General features: G+C 42.0%; 2 protein-coding genes across 22 annotated transcripts in view; one reads left to right on the forward strand and one right to left on the reverse strand.

Annotated features, from left to right (window-relative positions):
* Rnf17 (ring finger protein 17) overlaps positions 1-14,243 on the forward strand; it is a 138,014-nt gene extending 123,771 nt beyond the window's left edge. Inside the window, exons 30-37 of the mRNA NM_001191685.1 lie at positions 234-359; positions 2,965-3,021; positions 5,976-6,092; positions 7,975-8,143; positions 10,178-10,313; positions 11,565-11,754; positions 13,555-13,654; positions 14,021-14,243. Coding sequence (NP_001178614.1) covers positions 234-359; positions 2,965-3,021; positions 5,976-6,092; positions 7,975-8,143; positions 10,178-10,313; positions 11,565-11,754; positions 13,555-13,653 — 894 coding nt within the window. The 3' untranslated portion in view covers position 13,654; positions 14,021-14,243. The remainder of the gene's footprint in view (positions 1-233; positions 360-2,964; positions 3,022-5,975; positions 6,093-7,974; positions 8,144-10,177; positions 10,314-11,564; positions 11,755-13,554; positions 13,655-14,020) is intronic.
* A 1,181-nt stretch (positions 14,244-15,424) lies between these two features.
* Positions 15,425-16,818, reverse strand: part of Cpap (centrosome assembly and centriole elongation protein) — a 63,173-nt gene continuing 61,779 nt past the window's right edge. For all 21 annotated transcript variants that reach the window (XR_015638013.1, XR_015638015.1, XR_015638012.1 and 18 more), the window contains one exon: positions 15,425-15,774. Coding sequence is in view for 14 of the 21 variants with exons in the window: in XM_087585675.1 (XP_087441801.1) it covers positions 15,582-15,774 (193 nt within the window). In the remaining 7 variants the exon portion in view is untranslated. The remainder of the gene's footprint in view (positions 15,775-16,818) is intronic.

Below are 16,818 nucleotides of genomic sequence, written 5' to 3' on the forward strand. Positions count from 1 at the left end.
ATCCGACACAGATACGCAAGTATGTTTTACATAAGTCAAGTATGTTTTACATAAGTATGCGTTACTGCTTCATAGTCTGCAAAATATGAGGAGAAGGTTCTTTGCAGTGAGTCACTACTCAAGCTGTGTAACTGTGCTGCTGTCAGAAACCCAGTTTCGTATTTGCTGACTATAAAATCTTAGGCACCAAGTAAAGTGTTTGCAGTAACTGTCTTCATTATTGAATTTGATAGGAATTACCTGACCATCCATGGGGGAAGTTGTCTGTCCATCTCTATTTTGATGGGATGTCACTTTCTTATTTTATGGCCTATCATAAATACTGTATTTTTGAACATACTGAGGAGATATTTAAAGAAGTAAGTGAACTGTTTTCCTATATAATGTACACTTTAGTTGATTCTAATTAAAATGTCACACTCTGTCTGTTGCTTGTCTCCTGTAGCTCAAGTCAGCCTTAAAATCCTAATCCTTGTTCCTCCTTAAATCCCTCAGGCTTCTGGGATCACAGGCAGATGCCACCACATTCTGCAGGTCTGGAATGTGACCTACCTACCTGACCTGACCTATTGGGGGGGGGTGGTGTCTAAGTCAAGAATTTCTCGATTCTTTTTTGAAAAAGAATTATCGTGCGTTATGTGTCCTGAAAACATTTCATTTACATAAACTTCTATTATTGTTTCTCTGCCTTCTACACTAGTCAGACATAAAGATTATGTTAGCTAGTGTTGTTGAGTTTGAACATGAGGTACACTGTATAAAATCTGTATAAAATTTTATGCCCGTAAAAGGCTCTGTCCCCACTTAAAATGTCTTTTGACTTGAACTAGAAGCCATGTATTACAAGATAATGTCCCTAAACCCAAAATTCAAAATATTATTATCTAAAATTGAAGATGTTTCGAATGCCAAAAGATACTGAGAACTAGCATTCAAGTTTTAGCTGAGCATGATGGAGCATGCCTGTAACTCCGGCATCTACAGGTAGAAATGGTGTTATTAGAAGATCCAGGTCATCCTTAAACTGCCTGATAAATTTAAAGTCAGCCTGTGCTGCATAAGACTCTAACTCAGAAAATAAGTAGGAGTGTTGTCTTGATTTTAAATGTTTTATTGTTTTAATTTTTGTTTTATGGTATGAATGTCTTGTCTCCACATGTAGTTGTGGACAACATGCATGCCTAGTATCCCAGTGGCATCAGAAAGAGGGTGTGAGATCTCCTGGGACTGCAGTTACAGATGTTAGGATTTGAACCCAGGTCTTCTACCAACAAAGCAAGTGCTTTTGACAGCTGAGCCATATCTCTGGCCTCTTACTTATTTTTAAGCCCCGGAGATAGAACCTACAGTCTTGTCTTATGCATGCTAGGCAGAATGCTGCCACTGAGCCCTACCTGAGCACCTCTGCTTCTGAGATAGGGTCTGGCCATGCTAGCCTTCAGCCCACTCTGTAGGCTGGCTTTGCACCCTGGAATCCTCTACCACAACCTTTTATAAGCTTTAACAGGCCTGTGCTGCCAGAGTCACCTAACATTCAGATCTTACAGCATTTCAAATTATTCAGTTTAGCAATGCTTGACCAATATTGGCATAAATAACCCCAAATCTAAACAAAAAATCGGATTTGTTCTGGTGTCCAATATAAGGGATATGGAACCTTTGTAACTTATTTACATTCCCGTGGGGCATTTAGATCCCCACACTGAGTTTGCCTTAGGAAAGCTTGTTCCAGTAGCCTGGGGTGGGAAGGTTGCGTGTACACATGGTGTGGGGAGCAGAGGACTAGTGTCCTCTCTCTGCTGGCCTGGAGCTCAACAAATAGACAAGGCTGGCAGACCAGACCACCTCCACTTTGCCAGTGGGTTACAGGTACACACACCACACCTGGAATTTTATATGACTTCTCAGGATTAAACTTTAGGCCTAAACCTGAGGGCCAGCACCTTACCAACTGAGCCATCTTCCCAGGCTTGGTGATTTTGCCTTCATTGGTTTTGGTATTTCATACTTCAAGCTGCTAAAAACTTCAGATCTGTGCACAATGACATATCACAAGATTGTTTGTCAAGAGTCACGGTTTAATTGTTAGGCTTGTTTTTTCCTTTCCTTTTTAACTTTTAAGTTGCATTTTATTTATTTTGGGTGTATGTGTGTACACCTATGGATGCTGAAGCACATGTGTGGAGGTCAGAGAACAACTCTCAAGAGCTGGTACTTTCCTTCCATCATGTGGGTTTCGGGGATCAAACTCAGGGCATCAAGCTTGGCAGCAAGCACCTTTACTGACTGAGTCCTTTCATCAGCCTTCAGTGGGGTTTTAGTATTATTAATACATTATTTGAGAAAACAGCAGATTGCAAGAAAATACTGAGTTTCATGTCAACATAAAAGCTTTCTGTGCTGGGTGTAAGGTGAGTGGTAGGGAACTTGTCCTGCTTCACGGCCAAGGTTCATTTACAGCACTGCCTTAGTGAAGCGGTGGGGAGCCAGTGTGGTGCAGACAGCACCGCGGGGTGGGACTCTCTGAGGCCGGCCTAGTTAAATAGCAAGGTCAGTGCTACAGAGTGCACACAGTGAGACCCTATCTCAAAACGTAACTAACAGGACAACCATGTCTTGTCACAGAAAAGCTGTGATGTCACTTTGTGCCTATAACCCTCACTGCAACTGTTTCCTTACAGCATAGGGGTGTTCATGAAAAGTGCTTATAAAGATTGTTTAGCTCTCCCTCTGGGTTCTGCTTTAATTAGAACTAAGGAGGAGGGTAGGAAATCACCACTGAAATGTTCAGAAAAAATTAGATTCTTGGAATTGGAATATAAATAGAATATGTAAATAATAGATATTCCTGTGTTAATCTGAAAAGCTATGTGAATGCCAGTATGTACATACGTGCCTTAAAGCAGTATTTCATTAGTAGATAAAAGCAGCTTTTTAGTGATGAATAATATTATATTATTTTAGAAACCAAGAGGTCAGAATAAAAAGTACGAAGATGAAAACTGGAAAATAAGATTTGAGGTAAGTTACAACTCAGATATTTTTAAAGCCTTTCATCAGGGGAAAGGATCTGATTCAGATTCATGGCCAAGCAGACACCCGAGTTTAATACCCAGAACCAGGTGACAGAAGGAGAGGCCTGGCTCTCAGGAGTTGTCTTCTGACTGTCACACATGCCCACCCTCTGCACTTGCTCACCACACATATTGACTAAAAAGTAAATTAAGAACAAATGGGAGACAGGGTCTCACTAAGAAACTATGTAGACCAGAAAGCCTCAAATTCACCAAAATCTACCTATCTCTGCCTTCCAAGTGCTGCTATTAAAGGTGGTGCCACATGCCCAGCCACATCTTTTCATTAAAAGAATACTTTAAAAGGTGAAAATCTAGAATCATTTCCTTCTCATGTCCTCTCTATCGAGCTACTATTTACATACTATAAATTCGTGTAATTCATTGGACTCAGTACTCAGTGAGTTGTGCAGCTAATGCCACTAAATCAAGAGCAGGCTAAAAAGAAAGGAAAACGTCATTTTCCATCCTCCCAACCTCCGTGTTTGGTAAACACTCAGTCTGTGCGTCTTCCTACTCAGGGAAGTCAAACAGCCTGCTCCTTTGTCCTCCTTTTCCCTTCACCTTTTTCTTTCTTTTTAAAAATAATAGTTCTTATTTTTATTATATTTATTTATTGGGAGGAGGTATGCACATACCATATCCCACATGAGGAGGTCACAGGACATCTTGAGGGAGTCAATTAGGTCCTTCCCCATCTGGGTCCTAGGGATTAAATTCAGGCCATCAAGTCTGTAGATAAGCACGTGTATGGGCTTAGCCATCTCACCAGCCCTCTCAGTCTGTTGCCAGTACTTGTGCATGTAATTTGTAGCAGTACTGGATTCTGTTCAATATCAAGCAAAGGCTCCATTCACTTGCCTGCTGAGGGACAGTGTGACTGTGGGCACTACTTTCCACGAGCATTATGTATCAGCTTGTGTAAGCTTCCTCAGGGTGTGCAGGAGGAAACATGCTCAGTCTGATGATCAGTAGGTTTGAGACCTCAAGGAGCTTGAGACCATACTGCACAGTGACGTCAACTGCTGTGCCCACAAATCAGGGTGTGCAGGTTTCTTTGTATCCTCCGCATTGGTGAGGACTTTTCTTTCCCATCTTAGGCTACACGTCAAATAGCTTATCATTGTGTTTTATCTTTTTTTTTTTTTTGATGACTAGTAATGTTGAACTTTTCCCATGAGGTTAATATTTTTAATGTTTTTTAGAAAAATTCAAATTCACTATTTAGTTCAATTATCTTTTTTATTCTAGTTGTAGGAATTCTTCATATATATTATATACAAGTTCTTTTCAGATGTGAGTTGACATTTTTTTGGTATGTTTTGTAAAACAAGTCCTTGAAAAGTAGCCCAGGCTAACCTAGGCATCCCTATGTAATTTAAACTGACCTTAAATTTATAGTAGTCCTCCTGCCTCAATCTCCTGAGTGCTGAGTGCCCCAATCTATAGCTTGCCCTTTATTACAGCAGACTGATTTTATTATTCTAATTATGTGTGTGAGTACCTATGTGGGTTTGTGCACAAGAGTGTAGATGTCTTCAGAGACCAGAAGAGGACATCACATCCCTTAAAGCTATAGCAGTCATAGGCTGTTATGAGTCACCTAACACGGGTGCTGGGAACTAAGTTCAGTTCCTCTACAAGAGCAGTGAGTGTTCTTTAACCACTGAGCCATTGCTCCAAACCTCGCTCCTCCAACCCACAACCACTGCTTCCAGAGCTTTTCAATTTAATGAAACCCAATTTGTCCTTTTTGTCCTTTGCATCAGTTTTGATTCCGGAAGAGTTTTTCTGTCACTTGGTTTTTAAGGTGTGGTGATCAGGTCCTGGTGCCTCACAAATGCTAGGCAAACTGCCATTGAACTATACCCCGAGGAGGAGTTAAGCCTTCTTGGCACAGTTTCATTTCTATGTTTATAAAATGTGAAGTGGTTCTTAATTTGTAAAAAGTAAAATTACAAAATGGGTGCCACTTTATATAAAACTTTCCTGTGTTTAGATATTTTACCCCCACTTGGAAATATTAAACAGTAACAAAGTAACCTACACGGTTGACTATGATGACTTTTTTATGTTACTACATTCCTAAGGAGAAAGATACTGCTGGCCTTTGCAGATACCCTGCACCTACACTGTACACTCCTTCGCTTTACTGCTGATTCCCGTGAGCCTCTTGAGAATTGAATGCGTTTGTTTTTCCCTTATACTTTATAGAACTTAAGAACCGTCTTACTTTAACTTACCTCTTGTGAGCATTTCATGTGTTATTTTAGTTTTCTTATGCAGTAACTACCTGTTACAAAAGCAAATACATGCAGTGGAATAAGTCCCCCTCCCCTGCCCCACATGGATATATAAACCTTTAATTCGAGCATTTGGGAGGCAGAGACAAGCTGATCTCTGTGAACTCCCGACCAACCTGGGCTACATAGTAAGGCACTGTCTCAAATAAAGGTGTGTGTGTGTGTGTGTGTGTGTGTGTGTGTGTGTGTGTGTGTGTGTGTGTGTCTGTGTGTCTGTGTGTCTGTGTGTGTGTCTGTGTGTGTCTGTGTGTGTCTGTGTGTAGGGGGTGGGTGGGTGGGGGGAGAACTGTCCCTCTGTACTTCAGCATCCGTCTGTACTTCATTCAGCATCCCAGTACTCTTAATAAGTGCCACTTTTGAGCACTTGTCAACCACACTCCATGTCTCCCCTGCCACAGACCAGGAGTCATCCCACCTGCTGCTCGTGACCATTGGTTGGTTGGTTGGTTGGTTTTGGTTTTTTTGTTTTTGTTTTTTGGTATTTGGTACATAGAAGAGCTTGGTTCGTGGTAATTGAATAAGTTGACACCATAATAAAGTTTTATGTTAATTTTCATGATTGGTATTCTAAAATTAAACTTTTTGTGTGGTGTTTTAGGACTTGCTTTTGCCTGAAATGGAGGCTCCCATTTTACCACCATATCTGTCTTCACTTCTGCCTCCACCAGAGGAGCTTTATGCGGTGCAAGTGAAGCATATCGTCTCACCTGATGAAGTACGCGCCAGGGCCAGGCCGGCTGGGAATAAGGCTCAGGGACACTGCAGGTGTCTCCGTCTCAAACACTGTCTCTTGTCCATCTTTCTAGCTCGACAGTGGGGATAGGTGGCCTCCACTTAGCCCCATTCTGTTAGGTCTTCAGACACTTGGTAGTACTTCAGGACACTGGTGTTTCTTAAGCCCCTGCTGATTTCCCAGAGTTGTCGTCCATTACTTTTCCACATGTTTATATGGAGTGCTTAGGTTTTTATAAATGTAAATGTATTCATAGTTTCTGCCTGCATGTATGTGTGTGCACCACATGCATTCCTTATGCCCATGGAAATCAGAAGAGGTCCATCAAGTCTCCTGAAATTGGAGTTAAATGGCTTTGAGTCATTTTGTGGGTACTGAGAATAAAACTCAGGTCCTCTGGAAAAGCAACAGCTACTCTAAGCCACTGAGCATTTCTCCAGCCTGAGATTAATTTTAAAATGTTTACTTTAAATTTATTTTTATTTATGAGTGTTTTGCTTCAGAGGTCAGAATTTGCTGCAGATCATCAGTAAGTGGGGTTATAGATTGTTGTAAACCAGCACATGGGTGTTGGATTCAAACCTGAGTCCTCTGGAAGAGCAGCCCTCCGTGTCCTTAACCACTGAGCTTTTTGTCCAGCCCCAAATGTATAGCCCAAGTGAGCATATCCTACTTGCCAGATTAGTTATATTTTTAAGTTGATCTTTTCCCTGTGAAACATTGAATCTCACTCCTGTGTCTCTCCCTGCACCAAGCTCGAGTGCTTTTCCCTACTCCATGATTTTCTGAGTTTCTTAAGCTGTTTCCCACATTGTCCTATTCATGGTGTTTGGCTGCCTTCCTCTCTAGAGGGTAATAAGTCCATGAAAATGGGGATTTAGTCTCTTCTTTATTATATCCTTATAACCTAGGGAATACCTGATATATGGTAGTCAATTAGTAACTATTGATTGAATAAATGCACTAAAGAAAATTTAGTTGATGTCCCTGGCTGACAAGAAGGTGAGGGGAAAGCATCAGGAAGCACTGGCAGCCCTTGCCTTTGCAAGGGAACAGGCAAGCGGGGTGGGGGGGGGTGCCTACTTACATGCTTTAGATGACCTCTCTTAGTTGTATAATGTTTGTATAATTTTTGTATTATTTGTTGCTATGTGACAAATTACTCCAAACTTAGCAGCTTAGAACACCACATACTGGAGCTAGAAAAATGGCTCAGTGCATCCCGTATCAAGCCTGATAGTGTGAGATCGATCCCCAGAACCCACACGGTGGAAGGAGAAAACTGATCTCCACACATGTGCTCTGATACCTATGTGCCTCCCCCATAATATGTGTAAAATAATTTTTAATTTAAAAGTGCACATTAGGGTCAAAAACCAGAGAGTTGCTTGATTGAGTCTAGCTCAAGAGTACATGATATTACAGCCGAGGTTCAGATGGGGCTACAGACCCCACTTCTGAAGGTCACATTGGCAGGCATGGGGAGACATACCTGCAATTTGAACGCAGGAGGTGGATGCAAATGATTAGGAGTTGAGGCCAAGGTCAGCTGCATGACACCCTGTCTCAGAATAAGTAAATACTCATGTGACATGTCCAGAAGGCCCAATGCTGGCTCTAGGACCCTTTTAGGGATTGCTACAAGACTGCCTTCCTGGTTCCCATCTCTACAGCCAGTCTTCACAGCCACACGGTCACTTCCATGTGGTCTCTTGGTACAAGATCAGTATGGCAGGACGCACAGAGCACTGTACAGGGCTATGTAGCAGGAGACCAGGGTCACTGGGCTCTGGCTGGAAGTGTATTCCAGAAATGTCAGACTCTGCAAGGTTGGTTTCCCTTCTCCCCTGCCTCTCCCGGGTAGGTGTATATTTGCCTGGACTCTGTAGAAAGCTGTACTCAGCTTAACAATCATGGTGACACGGATGACAGTGGAGTCAGCTGGGAGCCGGAGTCTGAGAGCCTGGAGGAAGCACTGCAGAGATTGAACAAGAATGTGGAGACCTTTCCTCCCCTCACGGATTTTAGCTCAGGTATGCTGTGTTCTGAGTGCCTGGGAGCTTGGTGAGATTTGCCTCTATCAACACCACAGGGAGGCCGACGGGCTATGTATAACGTTAACTGGAGTTTCCTCTCCTCAGCATCACGTGTATGAGCTCCAAATTCTAAAGACACACATTTTCTAGATTAGCAAGGTGACCCAAGTGGGTTAAGGAACTTACCACTCCTATGGGGACAGTTCCACTCTGCATGACTCTGGTGAGTTGGAAATTGAGGGTACAGTCACATAAAGACATTGTTTTTAAGTCTGAAGCTTTACCACTAGCTCAAACTGTGACCGTTGACTTTCAGACTCCAGTGGTAATGACTTTAACTACAAATCACCTAAAATGACAGCTTTGGAAGTAGAGGCTCGAGCTGCGATGATTTGTCAAGATCAGTTAACATTCTTAGTGTCCTTCATAATCGTTCTTCACTTCTTTACTGAACTGCTGCGGTTCTCTTCTGAGGAAAGTGTGCCCGCTTGCTGTTGACAGCCCCTGAAGGCAATCATAGCTACACATTTTGTGTGGGGCATAGGGCTACCTTACATTTTCCCTCTACCAGGGGTGCCTGGACACCACTGGCACACTGCCAGGAAGCAGGGCAAAGTCCAAAACAGGTCCATGGTGGTTCCTGGTCTCCTTTCTGGGCACCCAGGCATCACCAGAGTATCGTCTAGAGAGGGGGTTAAGAGGAGAAGTCAGGAACAGGTATGAAGTCTAAGCTCACCCTCAGGCAGGAAGAGGAAGTGAGTCCCAGATTGGGGGAATCAGGTCTGGTTGAGAGGGAGGCCAAGAGTACCGGAGAGGCTAGAAGAGGGAAAGCCTTTCTGGAGAGTATTAGGCTGGGCTCTTTAGTTGAAAGCCTTCTCCAGGCAGCTTTCTGAGATGACCCTTGCTTGTTCATACTTGTTTATTTGATGGTGGGTGTGAATGCGTACACTTTATTCAGGGTGAAGCAGGGATTAAATACCTCTGGTGGGAAGGGATACCCAGGAAGGGGAGGCTCATTGGCTGACGGTTCAGGGCTGTCTGGATATAATAGCGTGGAGAACTCAGCATCAGGCTACATGACTCAGCACCTGGAGTCCTTAGCGGAGTGTCTGGAACACAGACAGATACGAGTCTGAGCTCACTCACCCTTGGCGAGTTCTTAGTGTGTTTGGTAATGTGGTCCACATGCCCTATACAGAGCTATCTTTATTCTTGTGTATCAGAGTATGTTTAAACAAATGAAAAATATGTCAGTCGAACTTCTCGCCTGATCTAATTAGTTTAATAAGCTCTAATAGGCCATAACTGCTTTTGGCTGATTACTGCTTACAGATCCTTTTGCTTGGAGTGTTCTTCCCTCTGACTGTCTAGCACATTTGAAGTCTGTTGCTCAGGTCTCCCTTATTGGAGGTCTTCTCTTACCTTTCCCAGCATGGAGCAGCACCCTCTCCTCCTCAGCATTTTACAGAAGCACTGTGAGCAGGTACCCGTCAGGTGCATCAGCAGCAATTGGAAGGGCACTGTGCACATAGGCCTCATAGTTACCAAAGGAGTATAAGAGAAAACTTAGTAGATGGGCTTTGTGTGTACACACTGACAGCCCAGAAAGAAAAATCCCTCCTCATTCATACCTCCAGGGAAATCATAGTCGGGCACAAAGTAACGTCTGGGTACTTCAACGCCTCCAAGATTGTTTTCATTCTTAGTACTGAGCATCTAACCCAGGGCTCTGCTCGTGCTGAGCAGGAGCTCTGCCTATGAGCTTCATCCCCAGCCCTTGGCAATGTGATGTCGCCTGTGTGGAAATGCACCTAGGAACTCTGAGGGTGGGCAACTGCCTTTCCTCAGAGCAACCTTAGACATTAATAAGAAAGCTGGATAAAATGTAGGGAGGAAAAAGAGAAGCCACCACAATAGTCAGCTCTGTGTAGTGACCACGTGGTTCTACATTTCTTTGTACTTTTTGTGTTAAAATTGTGGAAGACAACCAGTAACAGTTCTGTCACTTGTCTCCTTTGTCTGCCTTTCCAGAGATGCCTTGCCTTGCAGAATATGCTGATGGTTTATGGTATAGAGCAAAAATTGTTTCCATTAAGGAATTTAACCCTCTATCTGTCCTGGTATTGTTTGTTGATTATGGGTCCACAGAGAAGTTGACAATAAACAGGTAAAGGGAAAGAAAAAGTGGGATAAGATGCTGTTTAAGGCATATTTATGTGTGTGGTATATATTTCTTTGTGGGTGTGTGCCTATGCAGAGGTCCAAGGTCAATACTGGTGTCTTCTATTCCTCCCCACCTTGCTTTTGGAGACAGGGTCTCTAACTGCATCTGCTTTCCATTTCAGCTAATGCACCCCTTTAATCTTAATGTGTGTTCTCTTCCATGCCCTGTTCTAGAGAGGAATGTGTACAATGATGTCATAAAATAAAAAGTAAATGAAATCTCCTGGAGTTATTTTTCTCCTTCCACCACATGGGATTCTAGAACTGAACCAGATCTCAGGCTCCTTAGCAGCAAACCACCAACCCGCTGAGCTGTCTCACAGCCCAGATTGAGTATTTAAAATACATTTGTTTTTATTAATTATGTAGAGGCTATAAATATCAAATCCCCATGTGGCTAGACTTACAGGGAGTTGTGAGCCATCGAACATGGATGCTGGATCTCAAAGTTGGGTCTTCTGTAAGAGCGCAGTATATGCTCTTAACCACTAACCTCTTGATCTTGAGCCCCCAAATTAGGAATTTTTAGCATGGGTTTATAATCTTGATAAGATATGCATAAGGTTCACCATCTTAGTATGTAGATATACTCAGTATTTATTTAGATTAATTGGCTTCTAAATACATTCACAGTATTATTGAACTTTACATTTTCCAATCATTTTTAATCAATCTACACAGAAAGTCTTCCATCAGCCATGATCCATTTCACCCTCACCTAGCCCACTTTCTGTCCTTTCTGTGCCTAGTCTTCAAGGTTCACCCATGTGCACATGCCACAGGTCACTTCCTAAGGCAGTTATCTGTACATGTCTGTCAAACCTCAGACACTCTTCATGTGCTGACTGACGCTGGGATGTTTACTTCTTCCTACTCTGAGCAAGACTGTAGTGAACACAAGCATATGGGCGCCTCGAGACCCTGCTTCCAGTGTTTGGAGTGTAAACAGGAGATGGGATTGGCTGGATTGGCTGGGCCACATTCTGTTTTTACTACCTAAGGAACTCCCACAACTGTACATCACTAACAGTGCCCAAGGGGTTTTGGCTTTTCTGAGTTTTTTTGGCTATGTCATCTTTGCCAAATCCAGTATCATGAAGCTTTCCTCCCGTGTTCTACTGAGAGTAATATAATAGAGCTTTCACTGAGATTTAAATCATGGCATTCTGATCATTTTATCACTCTCTTGTAACAGATTACGTCAGATTCCTATTCAGCTTATGCAGTACCCAGCCCAAGCCATAAAGGTGCTCTTGGCAGGGTTTAAACCTCCCTTGAGTGACTCAGGAAAAACAAGAATACCCTACTGTCCCAGGTGGAGCATGGAGGCGTTGTGGACTATGATAGACTGTCTCCAAGGGAAACAACTTTATGCTTCCTCTGTGGTAACTATGTCTTAATTAGCCAAACCATTTTAAAGCTATTTCCATAAGCCCTATTAACTTCATAAAGTGTTTTGCTTCTACTTAAAAAATAATAGTTAAAGCATATAAAGCTATGTGGACTCTAGAAGTCTGAAGACAAGTTAAAATGTTTTTATTTGGGGCTTGGGATGGAATTCTACTAACTACCACAAGTTAGTCATCACCCTGGGCCCTGTCACACCTACCAAAGAAAAAACTAGTTTTAACAAACTAAAGTGATACATATTGAGTAATATAAAGTAATAAATATGCTTATATAATCCAAACACTTTGAAGGTAATGAAAACAAGCATACATACCATTGACTGATCTGAGGTAGACTCAAAGTACACTAGAGGTATAGGTAACTGTGGGCGGGGGAGATATAAAAATGACTGTTTTCATCTGAAGAGACCTGGAAAGCTGCTTAAGAAACGTGTTAGTAGGTACTCAAGTGACTCACTAAGTAAGCAGGGCCCAGAAAGTGACACACAAGCTGCACCCTGAAAACTAGGGGAGCTACACTGGAGAGGCTTGCATTGTAAGGTGGCTAGACCTGTTTCCAAGCTGCAGGTGGGAACTGGAGATATGGCTCAGGGATTAGAGGTAGAGGGACCCAAGTCTGGTTCCTGGTGGCTCACAACAGTCTCCCAGTTCTGGGATTAGATGCCCTCTTCTGAGCTTGCTGGTACTATAAACACTTGGTGATCTTAGATACATGATAGCAAAGAACTCATACACATTAGATAAGTTTAAAATATTTTAGAAAAAACTCCAGATGGAAAAGTAATCTCTTTTTAACTTATGTTGTACAATAGTGTCCCACAGGCAAGCAGGAACCTAGTTTTGCATGGTATTCTAGAACTGAACATTTTTTTTATCCTTACACACACACACACACACACACACACACACACACACACACACACAAATTTGTTTCTGGGTTCTAGCTCAATATTATAAAACCCAGAATTGATAAACTTCCTCCTTGACATGGCCCTGGGCTGGGATGATGATATAGAAGGTGTCTGTGAGTTAACCTTGGTCCTTGCAACTGGTATTCAGGCCTGCCTGCCTCCCTCCTTTGTGTTGTCAGGTGCTAGGACAAAGAATCCTGTATACTGGGGTTGGGGATTTAGCTCAGTGGTAGAGCGCTTGCCTAGCAAGCGCAAGGCCCTGGGTTCGATCCCCAGCTCCGAAAAAAAAAAAAAAGAATCCTGTATACTGCCTTCCACAGGAATGAACTCACAAGACAAGGCCATTACTAGAAAATGCTTTTGGACAGTCCTGTTATCTGTGCACTAGCATATACATAGTTCATGAAAGGTGTTTCTAAATAAGTGAAAAAATACAGACAGGTCAAATATTTATTACAAATATGCATTTCTTTACTTCTATGAATAACAGCCCAATTTTAGCCTCTACATAGTAGATAAAGTATATGGTGTATAGAATGTAAAGAAACCTTTACATTCTAAAATAGTAAGACTATTGACTATCTAGGCAGAGGAGAATGGAAGGAATAGGATTTAGCAGGAAACCATTAGGTTTGCCCTCTGAAAATAGAGTATGAATGAGTCTTGTGCCTTCCTCCCTAGGAGAGCAGCCAGAGCGGGGAGGGAAAGGGCACCAAAGACAGTACTGTGTTTTGTTTGTTGGTGTTGGTTTTTGTTGTTGTGTGAACTTCCTGCTTCTGCCTCCTGAGTGTTAGGATTATAGGTGTGTTACCACAACATTACAGGTGTGTACATTGTTTTTCTGATAACTATCTTTCAATTTTAGGCTCAGGCACCAGAACAGATAGTGACATTATATGAAGATGAACAATACCCAGTTCACATGTCCTTGGTAGAAATGGGGCTTGCAGATAAAGATGAATGATGTAAGTGTACTTGTTAGTCTCCTGTTCAGTCAGCACGTGTGTCTGCACAGGACTGCTGTGACCACAGAGATTAGTGCTTAATTGCTTATAAATGCATCTCATATTATTTCTCAAAGGTGACATTCTATAAGAACTCTCTTCCATATTTTGTTGCCTGAGGCCTTTCTACCTCTTGAATACCATTATCAATGTAGAAGTTGGTGTGGGGCAAGCAGAACAGGACGACTTGTACCACAAATAATTTAGGCTCAGTACCAAATGGCAGGCATACAGAACCACTGGGGCCCTAGCTAGCTAAATTCCTAGTCAGCCAGAACGGAGGACAGCGTTGAAGCCAACTCTAAAGGAATACTTTCTGTCTTTCAGGTGTACAAGAGCTCCTGCAGCTGTCCAGAAAAAGTTTTGTTAGATTTGTACCATTTCAGGTTTGATTTTATCTTGTTCTGCAGTGCTGTCTTTTTTTTCCTCCTTTAGTCTTACTTGGTAAATTGTTAAGGAATTGTGTGAAAAGTTAATGTTTTCTTTGAAACATTTTTGTTTTGTTTTTATTTTTATTGTAATTTCAAAATAAAAATTAGCCATATAGAAATTTTAGTTCATGTTATTAAGCTTCTGCTTAAGGAATAGCAGAATTGTCTAAGGTCCCGAAATGTCTCACTCATGAGCACCTCACTCAGAGGTGAGTATAATTGGGATGGTGTCTGTAATGACTTCGTAAGTCTGTGTGGTTTTGCTGAGTAATGGGAAACCTAGGTAGCATTCTCATGGTCCTCACTGCCCATCTGAGTGCATGGTCTGTTGTCAGTTACTGGGCGCTTTTTGTTGTTTCTTAATTGTGTGAGAGGTTTACTTATATGTGCACAGTAGAGAGATTTGCTGGGTCAGGGGGCAGTTACTTTTGAAAAAGTAGCTACACATTCCTGAAATGTGTAGTTTCTGTGAAATGGCAGTTCACACCACCATTTCCTTTAAAGTGTATGCCTCATGTCTTCTTCTGCAGCCTAAAGTAATGTAGCTTTTGCTTTTCACATTTCTTTCTTAAATCACGCAGAATGGCTATTTTTTAATGAGTAACTGTCAAGACCTGTTGTTCTAGTCATAAAGGTACAATGGGCAACTTTCCCTTTCTTTGAGCATGGCTTGTTTGTGCTGCCTACCACCTCTGGTAATAACAGGGGGCTGTGGTTGGCACACACCAGCTACTTCCTGCTGTTTTTGACAAGTTATGTAGCATCCTGGTTGTAACTGTTTTCGCCTAAGATTTGTTAGTACATGGTCTGGCCCGTCGGTGCTTGTCTCCATTCTTGTACAAGTCCTGAGCCTTTGTACGGACAGCAGTTTTCATCTCAGATTTGGCTGCAGTACTGTTTTGGCTTTCACTTCTTAGTTCACATCCCATGGAACAAGTATTTGGTATACTTCTTTTATTTTTGGCTTTTCTTATTTTGAAAACCTCTACAAGCCATGTGTGGTGGTGCATGTCTTTAATACCAGTTCTGGGGAAAGAGAGGCAGGTGGCTCTCTCTGTCTCAAGGCCAGCCTGACCTACAGAGTGAGTTCCAGCACACACAGTGGAGACTGGTCTCCAAAAGGCAAAGATATATATATATATATATATATATATATATATATATATATATATATATATATATATATATATATATATATATATATTATATAGTTTGCAACAAAGTAATGTTTTCCTAACTATAGAAAGATACATACACTAGATAAGCAGCTTTTGTGTTTCAAATAATGTAAAACAGAGACTATATGGCAAAACTTTAATTTAATTTTAAAATTCAAACATAATCTTTTTATTTAGACACACGTTATATAAATTAAACAACTGAACACATAAGAAATGTACATCCTCTGAACAGAAAACCATTTAGTGTTACTTCATGATTAATCCCACAAAGACCTTTCACATTTCTGTGTCCATTAGCACATTACCATCTTTGTCCTTCACTCTGACTCGGCCAGAGGTGTACTTTGTCTCCTGATGACCATTTGCATAGACAGTCTTAACAGTCCCATCGGGGTATTCTCGTCTCTTGAACTGGGCAGTGTGGAGCTCTCTTTGGCCATTATTAAACTCTATGATTTTGTTGCCATCACTGTAAAATTTAAACCAGAATATAATTTCTTTAAAAACTGTATATATCCTTATGGTCTCCATCTGCACCCAGAGCTAAGGCTGTCCCACAACCCTACGGACCCAAAGCCTGCCCGCAGAGAACTGGTCTCCCAGGAGCATTCTCAACTCCTAAGCCCACAGATGAGACCCCACTTCTGTTCAAAGAGGGAACTGCCAGGAGCGCACCGGAACTTAAGAGCAGCTGGGACAGGATCCTTCCGGTCTCCATCTACACGCAGAGCTAAGGCCCACAGCTCTACAGACCCAAATCCTGCCTAGGGAGGGCTGGTCTCCTAGGAGTGCTCTCACTCCTAAGATCACTGGCCCTCACAGGAAGGACAAGCTCCAGACAGAGACAGCAAGACTAACTAACATCAGAGATAACCAGATGTCGACAGGCAAGCACAAGTCTTCTTCATCAGAACCCAGCTCTCCCACCATGCCACAGAAGCAAGATTTGGATTTAAAAATCAAATCATAATGATGATAAGAGGACTTTAAGAAGGACATAAATAGAGGTTAGGGATTTAGCTCAGTGGTAGAGCACTTGCCTAGCAAGAGCAAGGCCCTGGGTTCGGTCCTCAGCTCCAGAAAAACAAAAAGGACATAAATAACTCCCTTAAAGAAATATGGGAGAACACAGGTAAAAAAGTAGAATCCTTTAAAGAATCACAGGAAAACACAGCCAAACAGATGAAGGAATTGAACAAAACCATCCAGGATCTAAAAATGGAAACAAAAACAAGAAATCACAAAGGGAGACAACCCTGGAGATCAGGAGTCATAGATGCAATCATAGATGTAAGCATCATGAACTGAAGAGAGAATCTCAGAGGCAGAAGATATCATAAAAAGCATTAACACAATAGTCAAAGAAAATGCAAAAAGCTCCTAACTCAAAACATCCAGGAGAAGACCAAACCTAACCCCTGACCTCAACAGGAGCTGGGCACAGTGGTAGGTACACAGCTGTAATACCAGCCCTCAGGAGTTTGAAGGAGGAGGACTAGATGTTCAATACCAG

The sequence above is a fragment of the Rattus norvegicus genome, chromosome 15, assembly GCF_021556685.1.
Source record: "Rattus norvegicus strain SHRSP/BbbUtx chromosome 15, alternate assembly SHRSP_T2T, whole genome shotgun sequence".
Classification (NCBI taxonomy): Eukaryota; Metazoa; Chordata; class Mammalia; order Rodentia; family Muridae; genus Rattus; species Rattus norvegicus.